Consider the following 18,076-nt stretch of genomic DNA (forward strand, 5'->3'; position numbering starts at 1 on the left):
CTCCCTCCCTCCCTCCCTCCCTCCCTCCCTCCCTCCTTCCTTCCTCTCTCTTTCTGTCATTCATTCATTCATTCATTCATTCATTCATTCGTTTGTTCGTTCATTCTTCCTTGAGAAAATTCTTTATATGTCATTGAAAACTTTGGATTTCCTTGCAGATCAGAAGGGAACTTGGCTTAGTCTGCTTTCTGTTGCTGTGGTAAACACCATGTCCAAAAGCAGCTTGGGGAGGAAGGGTTTATTTGGCATACATATCTCAATCATGGTCAGGGCAGGAACTCAAGCAGGCAGTAAGTCAGGAGCCATAGAGGAAAGCTACTTACTGGCTTGCTCCCGTGGAGGTGGCACTTCCCACAGTGACCTGGGCTATTCTACATCAGTCATTAAGAAAATGCCCCAAAGATATGCTCACAGACCCAGCCTGTTGGAGGCAATTCCTCCATTGAATTTCTCTCTTCCCACTGTGTATCAAATTGACAAAAACTAACTAAATCTGATAGGAAAAAAAACTGTTGTATTTTCTTTCATAAAAATTAAAAATTATTTATGTATTTATTGTGTGTTTATGATGTATGTGTTTATGTGATTTGTGCATGCAAGTGGCACAGCATACATATGAATATCAGAGAACAACTTTTGAGGCTTTGTTTTCTCCTACCATGGGATTTGAGGGTAGGACTTAGGAGGTCAGATTTGCACAGCTATCGCTTTTACTCTGAGCCTTCTCTCCAGCCCTGTTCGTTCGTTCTCTTTCTCTTTCTTTCTTTCTTTCTTTCTTTCTTTCTTTCTTTCTTTCTTTCTTTCTTTCTTTCTTTCTTTCCCTCCCTTTCCCTCCCTCCCTCCCTCCCTCCCTCCCTCCCTCCCTTCCTTCCTTCCTTCCTTCCTTCCTTCCTTTTTTCCCCCCTCCCTTTCTATCCCAAGGATAGAACTAAGGCCTCACACATGCTAGGAATAGGCTGTCCTTGAACTTACTGTGTGTTGGAGGCTGACCTTAAGGTCTTTTCTGGTCCTGTTGCTCTGCCTCTACAGAGCTAGGATTGTAGGAATATACCATCATGCCTGACTTAGGTTGTGCTAGGGATCAAACCCAGGGCCTTGAATATGGAGGGACAATATTTGGCTCACTAACCTCTATTCCAGTCCAAGGTCCTACTTCATTTTCCATTTTGTGGCAGGGTCTGGTTAAGTTGCCCAGGCTGACCTCAGACTTACTCTTTGGCTCAGTAAGGCTTTGAGCCTTCTTCCTTAGCTTTCTGATTAGCTGGTTTATAGGCCTGGACTGCCAAATCTCCTTCCCCCAAATGTGGGGGTAGGCCTAGGGACATGGTCAACTAGCAGAATCAAAGGACTCTTTTAAGTGGCCAGAGTTTGAGTTCATCTGTTAGAGATTTTGAGGAGAAGGAGAGGAATATATGTTACAAAGAAAGGAAAGAGCCATGGTTCCTAGATTTTGCATGAAGAGACACTCATGGCTTTTAAGAAATTTGCCAAGGACAGCTGGCTAGATACCAGGGCCCCACAAAGACTTGCTCTTCTTTCTTCTCTCCCGTTTCTCTTTGTCAGCTCCTGGCTTGAGGTTGCTATTGGCCTGTTTGATGCTGGAGTTTTGCAAATAGCATAATAGCCCAGGGAGATACTCAACAGCTTCTTTTCAGTCTTTTGTGTAGAAAGAACTGCCATTGTTATTTTCCTTAAAGTCAGATGTAGACTGTTGCCTCTGAAGGCACTTTTGACTTAGGTTTGGTTTATGATGTTTGTAGTAAAGGACGTAGCTGTGGTCGTAGGAGCCTGCTGCTGTTGATGACCTTGAGCATTTTCTGTAGAGCTCAAGCTTCTTTCTCAGAGGTCGTACAATGTAGGTTTGTGCAGAGCCCTCTCCACACAGGCCCAGGCAGTTTCCATGGCCCATTCCATAGGCCTCCACAGCAGTTCCCTCCGAGGTGTCCCATGCTGCCCTTGTCTTGTTAGATTTCACAGGGTCTACTGGCGAAGGCTGACTCAGAGTCCTTAGTGGAGGTTATGAAGAAGGGCCTGTAGGCCTTTGGTTTTGCCATTCTGGTATATGTGTTTCTAAGCACAACAGTTGCATTAAATAATTTCATTGTCTGGATTTCTTTTGTATCATAGCCTACTCATGAAGGTTACTTCTCTTGTTTGGATATCTGGACACTGTTTTTGGACTATCTGACAAGTAAAATTAAAAGTCGTCTGGGAGACAAGGAAGCAGTTCTCAACAGGTAAACTTCAAAACACTGATAAACAGTGATAGTCACCATTTCCAGTTATTCTTGTACCCTGAGTGGCAGCCATGCTTTTGGACCTGCTCAGTAGAACTGAGTCAAGGAAGCTGCCCAGGCAGTAGTGTTCTCTGAGCATTTTCTTTTTTAAAAAGTAACATACATTTAAAATTTGTAAGTATGATAATGCTTTTGTGGTTGTTTTTTTAAGGCCCTAATTTTAGAGATACAACAAGTATTTATTGGATAAAGTGATATGACACCTGTATTTGCTTTATACAACCCACTGGAAGTGTAGAATGCTTGGACCATAGAAGACACAGGGCTGTTCTCACAGCTGATGAGTGAAACGAAACGAGCTCAGAGTTCATTGTGTTTTTAAACTTTGAGAGATGTGTCAACATTCTTTTTTCTTTTCCTTTTCCTTTTTTTGTTTTGTTTGTTTTTCAAGACAGGGTTCCTCTGTGTAGCCCTGGCTGTTCTGGAACTTACTCTATAGACCTACCTACCTCTGTCTCCCAAGTGCTGGGATTAAAGGCATGTGCCATCACTGCCTGGTGTATCAAGGTTTCCTAAGTTAGTAAATACTTGTCATAAAACAAATAACTAGGAAAAGAGCTGGCATGACAGAGCACCGTGGGAGTCCTAGCCCTTTGCAGGTTATGCAGGAGGCTAGGCACAAATTAAAAATTCTCTGCTACAGAGATAAGTAACAAATGAGCGACTTTCTCCTTGCCAGGTCAAAAGCAACTGTGGGAAGGGAAGATGTGGTGCTGGGATGTGAATGGCTCCCAGAGGCTCATATATTTGAGTGTTTGCCTCCCAGTTGGTGAACTGTTTAGGAAGGATTCGGGGGTGAGATCTTGTTGGAGGAGGTGTGGCCATGTTGGAGAAGGGTGGTAGGTTTTGAGGTTTCAGAAGCCCATGCCAGGCCCAGTGATCATGTGAGCTCTTAGCCTCTGCTGCAGTGCCGTGCCATGCCTGCCTGCGGATGCTCTTTACCATCCATGATGGTCATGGACTAACACTGAAAGTGTAAGCAAGTCCCAACTAAATGGTTTCTTAATTTGCCTTGGTATCTCCTCATAGCAATAGAACAGTAACAAAGAACAAGAGGCTTATTCTGTCTCAATATGTGAGGGAAGAGGTTATCCGAGAGAGAGAGAGAGAGAGAGAGAGAGAGGGAGGTGCACGTGTGTGCTAGGGTAGCTGGTCACTTTGTATACAGAGGAGTGTGCGCAGGACGGGGAGTGGGAGAGAGCTAGTCCTCAGTTGTCTTTCTTCTTTTCACTCAGTCAGGAGCTCTGTCCCTAGCAATTAGGGTGGGTCTTCCTACCTCTATTTACCCAGTTGAGAAACTTCTTCATGGTCGTGCTTAGAGGTTTATCTGTTAGGTGATTCTGCATCCTGTCAAATTGACAGCATTCAAGCCATAATTACTTTCCTACTACTGCTGTTTTGGTTTTTTGAGATAGGGTCTCATTCTGTAGCTCTGGCTCTCTTGGAACTCTGTGTGTCGACCAGGCCTGGCACTCACAGAGATCCACCTGCTTCTGCTTCCTGAGTGCTGGAATTAAAAAGGTGTGCACCACTATGCCCAGCACATAGACTTATATATAAATAATATGGATATTTTAAAGATTTATTTATTATGTATAGTGTTCTGCCTGCATGTACACCTGCACACCAGAAGAGGGTGTGCAGATCTCATTACAGGTGATTATGAGCCACCATATGGTTGCTAGAAATTGAGCTCAGGACCTTTGGAAGAGCAACCAGTGCTCTTAACCTCAAGAGCCATCTCTCTAGCCCCTTAATTATAGTTTTTAAATAGAGAAAATAGAGAGCGTTTTTTCTTGCTTTACAGAGAGAAAGCTTATTTGCTGTTCAGTATAATGCTCATGCCATGGGCCAGGGAGAGGATGAGGGAAACTTTTGAGTTCAGCATGCCAGCAGGTAATGACAGGACCCACACACTGAAAAGGTTAAGTGGCAGCTTTTCATAGCAGTACAAACCTTAGCATTTTATATATTATCCTGTGTATCTGTGTTCTACCACACATGGAGCAGATGGGCTCAAAGATGGCAACCTCCGTTTTTGTTCTCCATTGTCAGTAGAACATTGTGCCAACCCTGAGTCTTACATTTTAGTGCATTCACTAGTAGTGCCAGGCACTTGCAGATGGGGCCCAGCTCCAGTTGCCGTTCTGCTTAACTCGGGAGAAGCTACCGGCTGCGTCTGGCTTGGCTGTAGCTTCTGTGTCGGCGCAGTATTGATGAGAACAGTCTCTGGTCACCAGGACATGCCCTCAGGAGCAGTCTGGGCTTTGGAAGCTCATTCTGTAGTTTGTACTTGGTTGCACTTAGAGGGGAATTTCCTCAGGAAGCTTTTGTTTGTTTGATGGTGACAGTTAATTGAGACTAAGAACATTTAGAGCGCTTGTCATGTCAGTGGTTACTAGGTGGTGCCAGTGTAGCTGTGCCAGTCAGTTGTCACTACAGTGAAGTGCCTGGAGGAAAGGTTTGTTCTGACTCATGGATCCAGAGGATTCAGTCCGGAGCTGTTGGGTTCTCATTTCTGGGGCCACGGTAAGGCAGAACCTAGTGGTGGGAGCAAAGCCTGGGTGGAGCAAAGCTGGGCACACCATAGTGGGCAGGGAAGGGGTGGGCCACCAACTGGGAAGAAGAAACCAGGGACATGCTGCACCCTTTCTGGTCATGTGACCAGTAGCCTCAGCTATCACCCTGCAGGAACCCACCCTCAATGGCATATCTTGAGTGAGTGTGTGAGTCATTGTAGGATACTTCAAACTCTAATAGTGTTGGAGGGAATGAATACCCTTCCCAGAATTACGACAAATGGAACGGGGTAGATATTTTCCCCTGGGAAGAGAGGTTGTAATAGGCCCTAGAACTCTTTTCATTGCTAAGGTTTTGTGGATTTTTAAATTACATACTAACATTCCAAGTTTAAACTTTTGTTCTTTTGTTTGCCAGCACCCCTTGATTGCAGAATAGCCTCTCAGTTGCTTTAGTGTTGGGTCAAATGTGGCTATGGCTGGAGAGTGTGTTTGTGCAGCTTTACCCAGTAGTAGGCCTGGTGAGGTTGCTAACTTTGACAGTTGCATTTTTGAATGCAGTTCTTCAGAGAAAAGCTGTTTCATCAAAATGTGTTTCTTGTACACCAAATAGGCATGGCCTTTGGTTCTGGGATTGTACCTCACTCCCTGTGTTTAGTGATAGATATTCTTTTATATCTTAGAGTTTAGTTGAGAATGAACTGGAAAAGTTATTAATGTGAAAATGCTCTTTAAATTGTATGGAGGGCCTGACATCACTGAGGAGAGGGCTAGTGTTCAAAGTATAGGTTACTGGAGATTGTTTGCAGCAGTGGGTAAGTCAGTGACACAGGGAGCTTAACTAACTGTCTCTTCTGCTTCAAGGATTCCTTGTGGCCAGGTGCTAGGCTGTCACATTTCTGCCTGCACAATTGATACCTTACAAGAGGGCTAGGATTTCGTACGTCCTACGTCTAAAACATAGACACAGTGTTGAGGCATGTAACCACTCTACTGGCTACAGTGATGCTGATGACAAGAAATATTGTAAAACCCGCTGCCACCCGTCTGTGGTGGTGACTGTAGACAGCTAAAGCCCTTTGCCCGCCTTTCTGCAGGCTCATTTATAAATGCTAAGATATTTTCTCATTAATACTTTTCCTAAATAAAATCGTATTTTTTTACTTACGTATGTGATTAGTGTATGTGTGTGCCTATGGAAGCCAGAAGAAGGTGTCAGCTCCGCTGGAGCTGAGCTGCCTCATGTGGGTGCTGGGAGCTGAACTCACCCACTGAAACAGCAGTGCATCCAAAGAGCTAAGGCATCTCTTCACCACCCTCTTGACTTATTTTTTGACATTCATTTTGTAGAGTGTGCGCGCGCGCGTGTGTGTGTGTGTGTGTGTGTGTGTGTGTGTGCGCGCGCGCGCGTGCAGGCACCCACAGAAGCTAGAAGATGATGTCAGATCCCCCAGAATTGGAGTTGCAGGGACTTGTAAACTACTGCCTGTTGGTGCTAAGAAACAAACTCAGGTCCTCTAGAAGAGCAGAACCATTCTTAACTTTTGAGCCATCTCTCCAGCCCCATGATTTACTTATTTTGAATATGTATATGTATACACACCTCTAGCAAAGCAGAAAAAGGAAATCCCCAAAGCTGGTCTGGTTTATATCAAAAGTAGCCACCTCCTGGAACCTGCTTTTCTAGTTTAGCACGCCAGTGGTTGAAGGAGTGGACTGGAAAGAACTGTACCAAGATGTCCACTTGGGTGCATCTCTTACGTTCTACATCTCTACAAGTATGTTGAGCATAAAGACTTTTAAATGAAAGATTTGAAGGTTTGGAAATCACCATTGTGTCTAGTATATTAGAGATGACCTGTTTATAGGAGTAGCATACAAATGTGATCGAATGTTTATCATCTGATAACACAAACATGCTTTTAGAATCACATTTGTGGCTTGAGCTGGAACTTCAGAACGGCCTGATCTATAGGAAGTAGTCAGAAATTATTTTCTTGGTGTCTCAAATGGGAAACAGGTATGATTAAGTCTCAAGGGCAGCACTCAGTTCCTATCCCTTGTGGTTTTAGAGGTTTGCATTTTATTATAACAATTGTAGGCTACAGATTTCGAAGCACAAATGTACTCAGATTTATTTGTGGTCCTAGAAGCTTAGAAACTGGAGCATGATAGAAACTGCACGTTCCTTGCTCTGTGAGAATGTTCAAGTTTCTGGCTGAGAGACTTCAGGACTTGGACCCAGCGTTAAGATACATGTCGGTTTCAGAATTGTGGATGGAGTTGATTTTCCTGCTCTGTGATATCAGAGCGTAAGAGCACCCACATTTCAGGTTTCATTTGCTCCTTTGTTCTTGGAGTGGTTAAATCTTCCTCATGTTGTGGAGGAAAACAGCTGAGCCAGCATGTGGGGCCTTGGCTTGCAGCTAGTGCTCACTGAAAATGTGCTTGCTGCCTGCCCTCCCTTTTCTCTTGGTGCTCATCTATGGGATCGGGCACTTGGTAGAAACTTAGGTTTTACAGGAAGAGGAAGAACCAGCCTGTGAAGCAATGTAAAGTTATTGTGTCATATCTTGTGAACCCTTTTGTCACAGAAGTCTGCTGGCTACAGACTACAGATGAGTACAAGGAATTTGAGTGTCTTTAAATGAGACTGTTTAAAAAAATGTGGGTATTGTGCTTAAGAAGGAAGTGCGTCTGTTTTTCATGACACTGGACACTGCTAACAAAAAGTGTTAACAAAATATAGGTCAGAGTTCAGTAGCCAGTGAGCCCCTACCTGGAGATATGCACTATTACTTCATGGAGAGGGAAAAATTATCTAGGATTTCGTATCAGTCCCCTGCACTTACTGACTTGAACTCTTTACTTTTAACTTGGCTAGTTTTATGTAGCTGAGTTTTTGTATATGTGTATAGACAATATACATATATACTTAGTTTTTTTCCATGTATACATATATATGTTGTTGTGAGTATTAGTGTTGGTCTGTTTGTATGTGTTCCACATTCATGTCTGGTGCCCAAGGAGGACAGAAGAGCATCATATACTCAGGAACTGAAATTCTAGACAGTTGTTAGTTGCCATGTGGATGCTGGTAACTGAACCTGAGTTCTATACAAGAGCAGCAAGGCCTTCCTAATTGCTGAGCCATCCCCCCCCGCCCAACATCTGTACATTTAATACTATAAATTTACTCCTAAGCTCTACTTCAGCTTAATCAAGTTTAATATATTACCATGTCACTTAATCTCAATTATCAAACTTCACTTTTAAATATGTTTAATTTCTAAATATTTGAGGATTTACCATATATCCTTGTTAGTGTTTTCCAGCTCAGTTTTGTTATCTGGATATAGTTGACTGATTTTTAGTTCTTTTAAATTTCTTAAGGGGCTGGAGAGATGGCTTGGCAGTTACAAATACTGCCTGCTCTTTTAGAGGATCTGAGTTTGATTCCTAACATTCATAACTTAAGATCCAGGGGAATCTGAGCTCTTGTCTGGCCTCCTTAGCTGTCAGTCATACATGTGGTAGACAGTAATGAGGCAAAACACTCATGCAAAAAATTAAATAAGAAATTTTTGCTCAGAGGAGCCTCTCTCAGGACTTAACCAGTGCTGCTGGTTGAGCTCTGAACTCAACCCTTCTTACCTCTCTGTAGACCCTGTTCAAAGATAGTGACACTGAGGAGCCGTTCTTTCACCTGTGGTTTGGGGTGGGGAGAAACACAGTTTGGCACTTTTCATCTCAAGAACCGTGTAGAGGATTGTTTCCATGGTTACTACCAATTTACTTGACATTGGCCCTCCTGCTTGTTCGTCTCATGGCAAAGGTAGCTGGAGGACTCTACAGACACCACGTCCGGGACTCAGGCAGTGAGAATGCAGAGAATGCAGGGAAGTCAGGGCAGGAGCTGATGCAGAGATCACAGAGAATTGCTGCTTACTGGCTTGCTCTCCTGACTTGCATAGCCTGCATTCTTATATACATGACCACTTGCCGGGGGGGGGGGGGGGGTGCTATCCCCAGTGAGCTGGGCTTTCCTACGTCAATCGTGATTAATAAAGTGCTCACAGACTTTTCCTACAGGCCAGTGTGGTGGGGGCATTTTCTTGGTTAAGGTTCTCTCCCAAATGACTCTAGCCTGTCAACTGGACATAAAAATTAGCTAGTACACCAAGTCAGTGATTTTTTTTTTTAACTGTCTTTTTTTTTTTTTTTAATTATTTATTGGTTATGTATACAGTGCTCTGCCTGCGCTCCAGTGAGTGCCTGTGCTCCAGAAGAAGCCACCGGATATCATTATAGATGGTTATGAGCCACTGTGTGGTTGCTGGGAATTGAATTCAGGGCCTTTGGAAGAGCAGCCAGTACCGTTAACCCCTGAGCCATCTCTCCAGCCCTCCTGAGTGTCTTTTTCTCTGTTGGGGAATGTCATGTTTCAGCTGTCCTCAATGCCAGTGTTCATTTACTCCGAATGGGCATGGGAGCGGGGAGTAGGTATAGACAAGCAGCCAGGGCTCTGTCCTATCCACACGCCCCTCTGCACCCCCCACACACTTCGGGAGATCAGTCAGCCTGTGTGCCTTGAGCACAATTCCTGATGTGGGTTAATTTCTAAGTATTGCAGGGCTTTGCATGTGGAGTAGCCAACTGCCAGCGTAGCTTTTGTCTCACTTAGAGCTCTCTTTTATGTACAGTCTTGGAATCCCATTTTAGTTGGGCAGTGGCCAAATCTGTTCTAGTCGAAAGGGGTTTTCTTTCTGTGAGAATGTTTTCATCTGACATAACAATTTATAGCCAAACAGCTACAGTTTTATGGATTATGTCATATGCAAATAGAAGGTAATAAGCTCCAGGCCTGAGTGTTGATGACTTTTCTGGACATCACTCAAGTGTGTGTCGTCCGTCCCCCCCCCCCCCCCCATGTTGTCAATTTCATCGATAGTTTTTCCATCCAACATTCTTTTCTGGGCTACACGCAGTTGCTATTCTGTTCTAGGCCTGATGTTTGCTGTATTGTTAACTCACTTGTAAACAGTGGTGCAGTCTTGTGGGTTGGGGGAGCAGTGCCTGCCAGTAGGTAGTAAATGAGCTGTTGTACCTCCCTAATTGAAATGTGCTAGCCCAGGAGGACTGTGAGGTCCATAGATTATCTCTGTGGCTGGTGATGCTTAGGACTAGATGGACCATAGTTGACTTTGACTTTGGTTTGATTCTTTCAAGTTTGGCTCTCTTGGATTTGGTGGTAAATTGGTTTAGGGCACTACCAGGAAAACAGAAACCACACTTACTTTAATGTAGACAATTGGTTAAATAAATAGTGTTAGAAGGCTAAGAAAACAGTGAGAGAGGCATCACAGTTGATAACTACAGGAAGCAGCTCCACCAGTAAGCCAGGGGCAGAGGAAGGGCATCAGTGGGTTAAATAAGTTCCTTGTAGCTGATAGGGTGCAGAACTCTGAAGAGACCTTTGTCTCACATGCTTTGTCCCAGGAGCTCTGATGAGGCTTGGGAAGCTGGCACTCACAGTTCTTTCAGGAGCTCCTGACCCACTGAGTATGCATATGAGATCGGTGCTGGCTGTGTGGAATGAAGTTGGAAAGGGGTGGGGCCATAGCTGTTGCTGGGCTGTGTTGCCAGAGAGCAAGCCCACGGAGAGGATGAAGCCTGTCCCTTCTTGCTGTGGTAGACTCTAATAGGCCCAGGAGAAGTACGCTTTATAGAGGCTCAGCTTCATTACTTACAAGTGGGACAATATTTTAACTGTTCTTAGAAGCGTTTCAGGAGAGACAGGCATTTAGGCAACACAGTCTGATCCTGAAAATAAGTGGTTTGGGCCATGTGGTGCCAGGTATAATAACATAGAGTCTCCTGTGCTAGGTTTTTATTGTGGAAAGTAGCCAGATGTAGGGCTTGAGGCATTTCTTTGATAATTACTTTCAGATACAACCCGGAAGGTTAGGATTGCTTCAGGGCCCTTTTTTATTTCCTTTTGGTTCTAAGTGAAGATTGAGTTTTGGGTTTGACTGAAAGCTGCTGGTAGTTTATATAAAGAGAGAACATAAGATGTGAGTTAGGGAGCCCTGCTTTCACAATAGCTAGCTTTGTTAATCTTGAGCACTTTAACTGCAGTTTTTCTCATCAGGAAAAAGTGGGTGATAGCCTTCACTTCTCACAGCTGTTAAAGGGTTAATCTGGGTGTGGTGATGCACACCTTTAGTCCCAGCGCTCACAGGCAAAGGCAGGTGGATCTCTGGGTTAAAAAAAAAGTGTTACTCATTGATATTTATATACAGTACTTACAGTTCCTAGGGAAATGATTTTAAAACACATTCACACACACACACACACACACACACACACACACACTCACTCTCTCTCTCTTAAAAATATGTAGTAAAAGAGGGGACGTAAAATGCTACATTAGAAAATAGTATTTGACACAAAGGAAGATAGTAATTGAGGGACATATGACATAAAAATGGCAGAAATAAGCCTTGCTGTATTGATAATGATATATAATGGATTAAATTATGTTGTAAAAAGCAGGGATAGGCAGAATGGATATGAAAATCCATAATCCAATTACCAAGAAACTCACTTTTTTTTAGAGTCAAGTAAGGATAGATTGAAAATCAAAGGATGGAAAATTACATTTCATGCAAACAATAACCACGAGCCAATAACAATCTCAACTGTAAAAGTCCATCAGAGAGATGTGTGATGCAAAAAGTGAACTACCTGCTTCTCTCTACACACTTACGTCACCTCAGAGACAGAGCACCATGGCTTTAGGCGTCCAACGTGAATACTACCCCTGCCGTCCAGGAGGCCTGGTCAGATCTGGAGCTGAAAACTTGCTTTTACCTGATGTTGACTCTTCCCTCCTCCTAGGTACGAAGATGCCCTGGTCCTCCTGCTCACAGAGGTGTTGAATCGAATCCAGTTCAGATACAACCAGGCCCAGCTGGAGGAGTTGGATGACGAAACTCTGGACGACGATGTAAGAGGCATTTCTCTCTTGCTGGTCTGTCTCATCTCATTGCTTTGAAAAATGCTTTACAGGCATTTTATCTCTGCCGACTAGAAGTATAGCTAGAGAGACCAGATATGCATGTGAAATGCTTTAATGAGAATGCTGTACTCCCGACCCCTGCTCTCTATCTACCTGGCTAGATACTGTCAGGAATAGTTGAAGAGGTATTCAGATGAAGAGACTGGGACGCTAGTCTGTTAGGCATATACCGCAAGCTGGGTTTTTTGCTTTTGTTTTTGCTTTTTCGGGACAGGGTTTTTCTGTGTAGCCATGGCCGTTTTGTAACTTACTATGTAGGCCAGGCTAACCTCGAACTCAGAGATCTGCCTGCTTCTGCCTCGCAAGTGCTGGGATTAAAGGTGTGCATCACTGCTGCCTGGCATAAGGTTTTAATTTTAAACTGAACCTTGAGTATATTGCTGTTGGTCTGCCCAACATTAATAAGGAACATATTTTTATGGGTACAGCTCTAGTGTTCCTTTCCTCCTAACTAGCCACCACTTTAAGAATGTCTAGTATGTTCAGAATCAGAATGACTGGTGCCATGATCATGACCTTGAGAGTAGATTCTTAGGCTAAGAAAAAGGACACTTTACTTAGAACCAGGTGGCTTAGATTTGAATCTCTGCAGCTTTGGGCACAAAGAAGATGAAGTTTTCAGTTTTTTATAAGCCCTGATTCCTTCATCTCCAAAATAGAAATCTACTACTTATACTGACAGATACATGAAGCAACACAATGTAGAAGGGTGAGTTGTGTTATTGACTGAATGACTGAGGCCAGCTTTCTTCACCTTCAGCTCTGCTAAGAATCTCTAGGACAGCTCGTTGAAGTGCATCCTGATTCTGGAGGTTTAAGATGGGACCAGAGCTTGTATTACAGCCTGGTCCTTAGGGGCACTGATGCTGCCTATGAACCATGACTTGAATGATACTCACTGAGTCAGGTGTATGTAAAGAGATGACTGATCCCTATCAATGGGATAAAAGAAAAGCCACTCAAACTTTTCACATGTGCCTCTCTGGACTATGTTGAGATCCTGTGATATCAGGAAGAAAAGAGAATCATTTGATTTCTGGAGAAGCTTATTAGGAAATAACTTACATTAAAAAAATAACTAACTGGGTCTTCTCAAAGTTCTAAATTTCTAGTTCTGTTATTTCCCGTTTTCTCAAAATTTAACATCTGAGAATAGAATTAGGGCTAAATTAAGTAGAATTAAGGCTAAAGGTGGTGAGGAAGACAGGGTTGCTTGCCTAGGAGAACTAATACCTTTGTTTCCCCCGCAGCAGCAGACGGAGTGGCAGCGGTACTTGCGCCAGAGCTTGGAGGTAGTGGCCAAAGTGATGGAGCTCCTTCCCACCCACGCCTTCTCAACTCTGGTAACTCACTCACCATTTGAAGGGAGTCAGTCTCCTCGGTGCCTGGCCCATAGAGCACGGCTTCTGTGCTTCCCTGTCTTTAGATCCTTTTCTTCTCCCTCTCCAGGGTTTAAACATTATTTACTTTGTGTGTGCGTGTGTTTTCTGCCCCTCTGTTATCTGTATGTGTGTGGAGGTCAGCCTCGTGATGTTCCTCAGGCGCCATCTACTTTGTTTTTTTAAGACAATACTTCTTGGTCTATACCTCACCAAATGAGCTCTGCTGGCTGCAAGCCACAGAGGCCCTCTGTCTCCCCAGTGCTGGGAGTACAAGAGCTGTGCCGTCACACACAGCTTTATTTAACGTGTGTTCTAGAGACTGAGCTTATGTCCTCTTGTCTGTGGGGCAAGCAGTCTACCAACTGAGCCATCTCCTCAGCTCTTATCTATTTCAGAGACTAATTTACCATAAACCAACTTTCAAATTTACTGTTAGTTAACATTTTCAGGAATTACCTTACAACAACTTCTGGAAGTACTATTTAGTCTTATATACAGTATAAATTGCTTTTAGTAGTAGTAGCTGGGCCAACAGAAGTGTTACTTGTAGAAGCTGCATTGACTGACTAGCCTGTGTCACTCTCACTACAGACATATTGCTAAGTCTCTCTGCCTGTGTTTCTCTGCTGGACTCCAGCGTCAGCTTCTGCGCATAACAACCGCAAAGCCACTACTTGGCATTCTCTCATAGGAAGTGACAGTTTACTTGGCTACCTGCCTTTCTTAGGCAAGTTTAAGTCTTGACTTATCTTAGTGGTGAGGAAAGAAAGGGAGCAGTATGAAGTTCTGTCTGCAAAATGAGCAAGGGAAGCCAACACCCAAATAATTGGGCCTGCCTTTTCCTTTGCCATGCACATTAATAAGACATACCCAGTATGTCTTACAAAGTCAGGGACCTTCTCAGACTTGAGGGATGACTCAGTTCTTGAAGTTGCAGGTCTTGTAGACTGTTGGGACTCATGCCCCAGAATCCTTTGCTACGACTTTTAAAGCAATGAAACTGATGTTGATTTTGTCGTTGTTCTGGTACTAGTAGGCTTTATCTGTAGGAATTGGGGAGGGCATTGAAAGGATAGCTGTGCTTAGTGTCTGTAAAGGGAAGTTGTGATGCTGTCCTCCTCCCTATAGGCACTTAATGCTTTAGTATTAAAAATAGTATCAAAACTTGTATTTATGATTTTTGTTTTAAACTTTGTCTTTTTGTTTTCAGTTCCCAGTTCTTCAGGACAATTTAGAAGTTTATTTGGGATTACAGCAATTTGTAGTTACTTCGGGGTCAGGTAAATTGGTCTTCACTTTCAAATTTAGCATTAAAAAATTGGATTAATAGTTAATTGTTGCTACTTCTGCTGTAATAATGTCATTAGCCTGTGTAGCTTCTCTTCATATCTCTTCAACTTCTAAACAGAAATTTTTAAAAAATCCTTCCTGCTACAAAGAAGCTGTGGGGTCAGGGATTCAGTCAGGGTGAAGACTAAAAACCATGGCATGTGTCCTCACACTCCTTAAAACAGCAAGAGTGCTGGAAAGGAAAGGGCTGTGGCCTTTTACGGGGGCAGTGTCTACCGCTGGCTTGTGGAATGAGGCAGCTGGAGTAGCAGCTCCACTCATTCTGGGGCTCTCCTTCTGTGAGTGGCCTGCCGGAGGCTCTGCCCACAGCTGGATGCAAAGACTTCCAGTATCTCAGGTTGGGGTGAAGGGTTGACACTTGTTACCCTGCTGATAATAATTAACAGCCTCTTTGTAGAGCGCCCATTGCATGCCAGGCATTATGTTGTTTACTGTGTGGTCCATTCTCTCTTCTGTGCTGTGACATAGAAGGAATGTTAGTAGTTACCAGAAGAGGACAGTGCTCATCAGAGAGGTTGATTTACCCAGGGTCATATAGCCAGCTTGTGCTAAGAGCAAGATTCAGCGTAATGAGGAGTGATGGAGCGATGCCATAAACTGACATTCATTTTTGTTCGATGAAAATACCAATAACCTCTGTCTATGCATCACCCTACCCTGACCCCATCCTGCCCCTTTTATCCCACTGTGTCATGCATTTCCCTATAGGCTGACCTAACCTGCAGCCTCTTGTCAGGCCTGGCACTGAGCTACCCTTTTCCTGGGTGAACTGGTTCTTTATATTAGAACCTTCCCAGGGTCTCTTCGTGAACCAGCCCTTCTTGGTGGTTCGTGATAGCTTGGTTCCACGACTGTTAGTCATTCATTGTGCCCCAGGAGGGTGATAGGATGTGGCACGCCTTACGTATAGGCTCTGGATCTGTAGCCTCGGGAAGAACAGCTTGTAGAAATGTAGAGACGGCACTTTGCAAATGAACATGAGTGTTTGTGTTAATGAAGATCATTTGTTGCAGAAATGCTAAGTGTTCAGAACTGGTGGTCTCTCCCTGACGGCCATTGCAATTGGAATTGTACTCTAGGCCCTAAGAATGCTATCCTTGATCTGTTTTTAAAAAGTATATCCTGTCCTCTCCCATTGACCCAGTGTTGTAGTTGGCTTTTTTTTTGGTGGTGGTGATTTATCATCTTGTAGCCCTGGCAGGCCACAATTTTGCCGTGTAGACTAGGCTGCCCTAGAACTCACAGAGACCGTCCTGGCTCTGCCTCCTGAATGCTATGTTTAAGGCGTGCCTCTGCCATGCCTGTATGCTGTTGCTTTTGTCTCTGGGTAAATGTCTGCATGGGTTTTTAATCCTTCTCTGAGACTGCTGATGCTCAGCTTCCCACCACAGAAGGGCAGTCGTATGTCTCCCTGCCTTCACTGAAGCCCATCTCCTTCCTGCTTCACAGAGCACTTGGTTCTTGTCAGTCATTATCTCATTCTCTGTGCATATTCTGGGGGTAAAACCTCTCAGGTCGGAGAAATAATTATTTCTTGCTTTACAACTTTTCTTGTCCACGATGAAGGCTTCCTCCATGCTTTGAAGCCCACATTTCCAGTGCACAGGTTGTTGAAAAATTGAAAGTGTTGAAGAGTTTGTTCTCTGGTTTCCACGGCTGTTTCCTCCCGCAAGTAACCGCCTTGCTATGTTGGGCAGTCTTCTTTGGTGGGTTGTGGCTCCTTCCTTTCATTTGCATTACCCCTTTGCAGAGCCCTCAGTTCTCAGTCTCAGGAGTGGGGAGTCAGGTACAGTTTCCCCTTCATTTGACTCTGATGGTCTGTGATGCTGAGTGTGTTGTGATTGGTCGCAGAACCAGTAGAGTTACCGTGCAGCTCAGGGGTGCCTCTTCTCCCCACCAGGATACATGCACACTGGGCACACTGTTGCCAGCCTGTCTGCTACTGCTGAACTTCTTATTAATGCTTCCCTTGGTTTAAAAAGTTAAAAATAACAGCAAGGCAAAACACATGCCTGTGTCACTGCAGTGTGCCCATGCCCTGGCAAGTCAGCTTTTGCTCTCACTGTGTATCCCGTGTGTAGACTGAGACCCTCTTATTGGCTGTTTTGTATTTGGCTTCTGCTGTTGCTCCTTATTGAGATTTTCCCGTAGCTCAACTTTTGGTTAGCCACACTTTGTTGCCTAAGAGATTGTTTCATTTATGTCTTTGTTATGTGAAGGTTGATTGCTGATTGGTGTATTCTCTCAGAGTGGAATACTGTAGATGATCAGTTATACCTCTGCCTCCTCACCTCTTAGACAAGGAAGCTGCTCTTTAGACTGTTTGATGATAGCTTGGTTTATTGTGGAAAGGGTGTTTGAAAAGGTTCTCTGGTGCATGCAATAGGATTTCCATCTAAAGGTTCTACCTCACACACAGTCTCTGTTCTGCTGCTGGTTGCAGTTCCTAGGAGGGACCTAGAGTCAGTAAGGAGATGGGCTTGCAGATGGTTGTGGAGTGACTGGGAAGAAGATTGCTGATAACCAAGCCGTGGCCAAACACAGGTCACTATGCACAGCAGTCCTTTCCCCCTCGGTGCTGTGCATGCTTCTGTGGAGGGGGAGGCAGGTTTCCTAGAGAAATGTGACAGGGCTAGAGAATTTTATTTGGGATACTTCCTGTTTCTGAGTTTGTCTTGCAGATGGCTTGGGAAAACTTCATGTACAGTTTTGACGGCCATGAACTTTTGATGGAACTAAACTGAATTAGTTTAGATTGAACTAAATAGAATTTTTTTTTTTATTCAGTCTAAAATGGTCACATGTCAGCAATTTTATTCAAACTCAAAGTGCAAAATATACACAGCCTGTCAACAGTTTTTTTTATTCAAGATGTTGTGCATGTGGCTAGACAGAAACAGGCATGCTTCAAGGGGATCACATGGTATTGGCAAGCATCCCCAGAGAGTAGCAGGGAATGAAGGTGTTCTTAGTGAGCTGAGTTTAGGAAGAGGTCCAAACACACAGCAGAACAGTCACCCTGCTTCTTATTCTGACTCGTGGCCATGCTGGATGGCCCACACGAAGGGTTTCATAGTAAGGAGACAGCAGATGGTAGTAGAGCAAGCACCAGGGGGCAGGTTTGGGGATAGATAATGAAAGCCTGGAGTGCCTGTGGAGGAATACAGATTTGAGAAATGTAAGGGAGGGTGGGCCTGCAGCTGCCAGCCCAAGGCTGGGTCTTAGCTTTCCTGCCTGACATCTCCCGGGTGTCATAAGCATTTTATCAGATTCTGCTCTTTCTTCAGATTCAGAATCTTCACTGCCTTCTGGTTGTGTGTCTGTGAAGGGCCACAAGACAAGCAGTGACTAAATTGAGAGTATTTTGTTGTTCATTTTAGCATCATACTTAGTAGGCTTGGATGTATGTTGAAAAGTAAGAAAGTTTCAGGCCTTAGGAAATTTTTA

At 43.9% G+C, this 18,076-nt stretch overlaps 1 protein-coding gene across 2 annotated transcripts in view; it reads left to right on the forward strand.

The window, feature by feature from the left end:
- Positions 1-18,076, forward strand: part of Xpo6 (exportin 6) — a 95,773-nt gene that overhangs the window by 53,421 nt on the left and 24,276 nt on the right. Inside the window, exons 9-12 of one of the 2 annotated variants that reach the window (XM_055627399.1) lie at positions 2,128-2,237; positions 11,717-11,825; positions 13,148-13,240; positions 14,490-14,559. In XM_055627399.1, coding sequence (XP_055483374.1) covers positions 2,128-2,237; positions 11,717-11,825; positions 13,148-13,240; positions 14,490-14,559 — 382 coding nt within the window. The remainder of the gene's footprint in view (positions 1-2,127; positions 2,238-11,716; positions 11,826-13,147; positions 13,241-14,489; positions 14,560-18,076) is intronic. The other variant, XM_055627400.1, reaches the window with a different exon arrangement.

This window comes from Psammomys obesus, unplaced genomic scaffold, assembly GCF_907164565.1.
Source record: "Psammomys obesus unplaced genomic scaffold, mPsaObe1.curated_primary_1811, whole genome shotgun sequence".
Classification (NCBI taxonomy): Eukaryota; Metazoa; Chordata; class Mammalia; order Rodentia; family Muridae; genus Psammomys; species Psammomys obesus.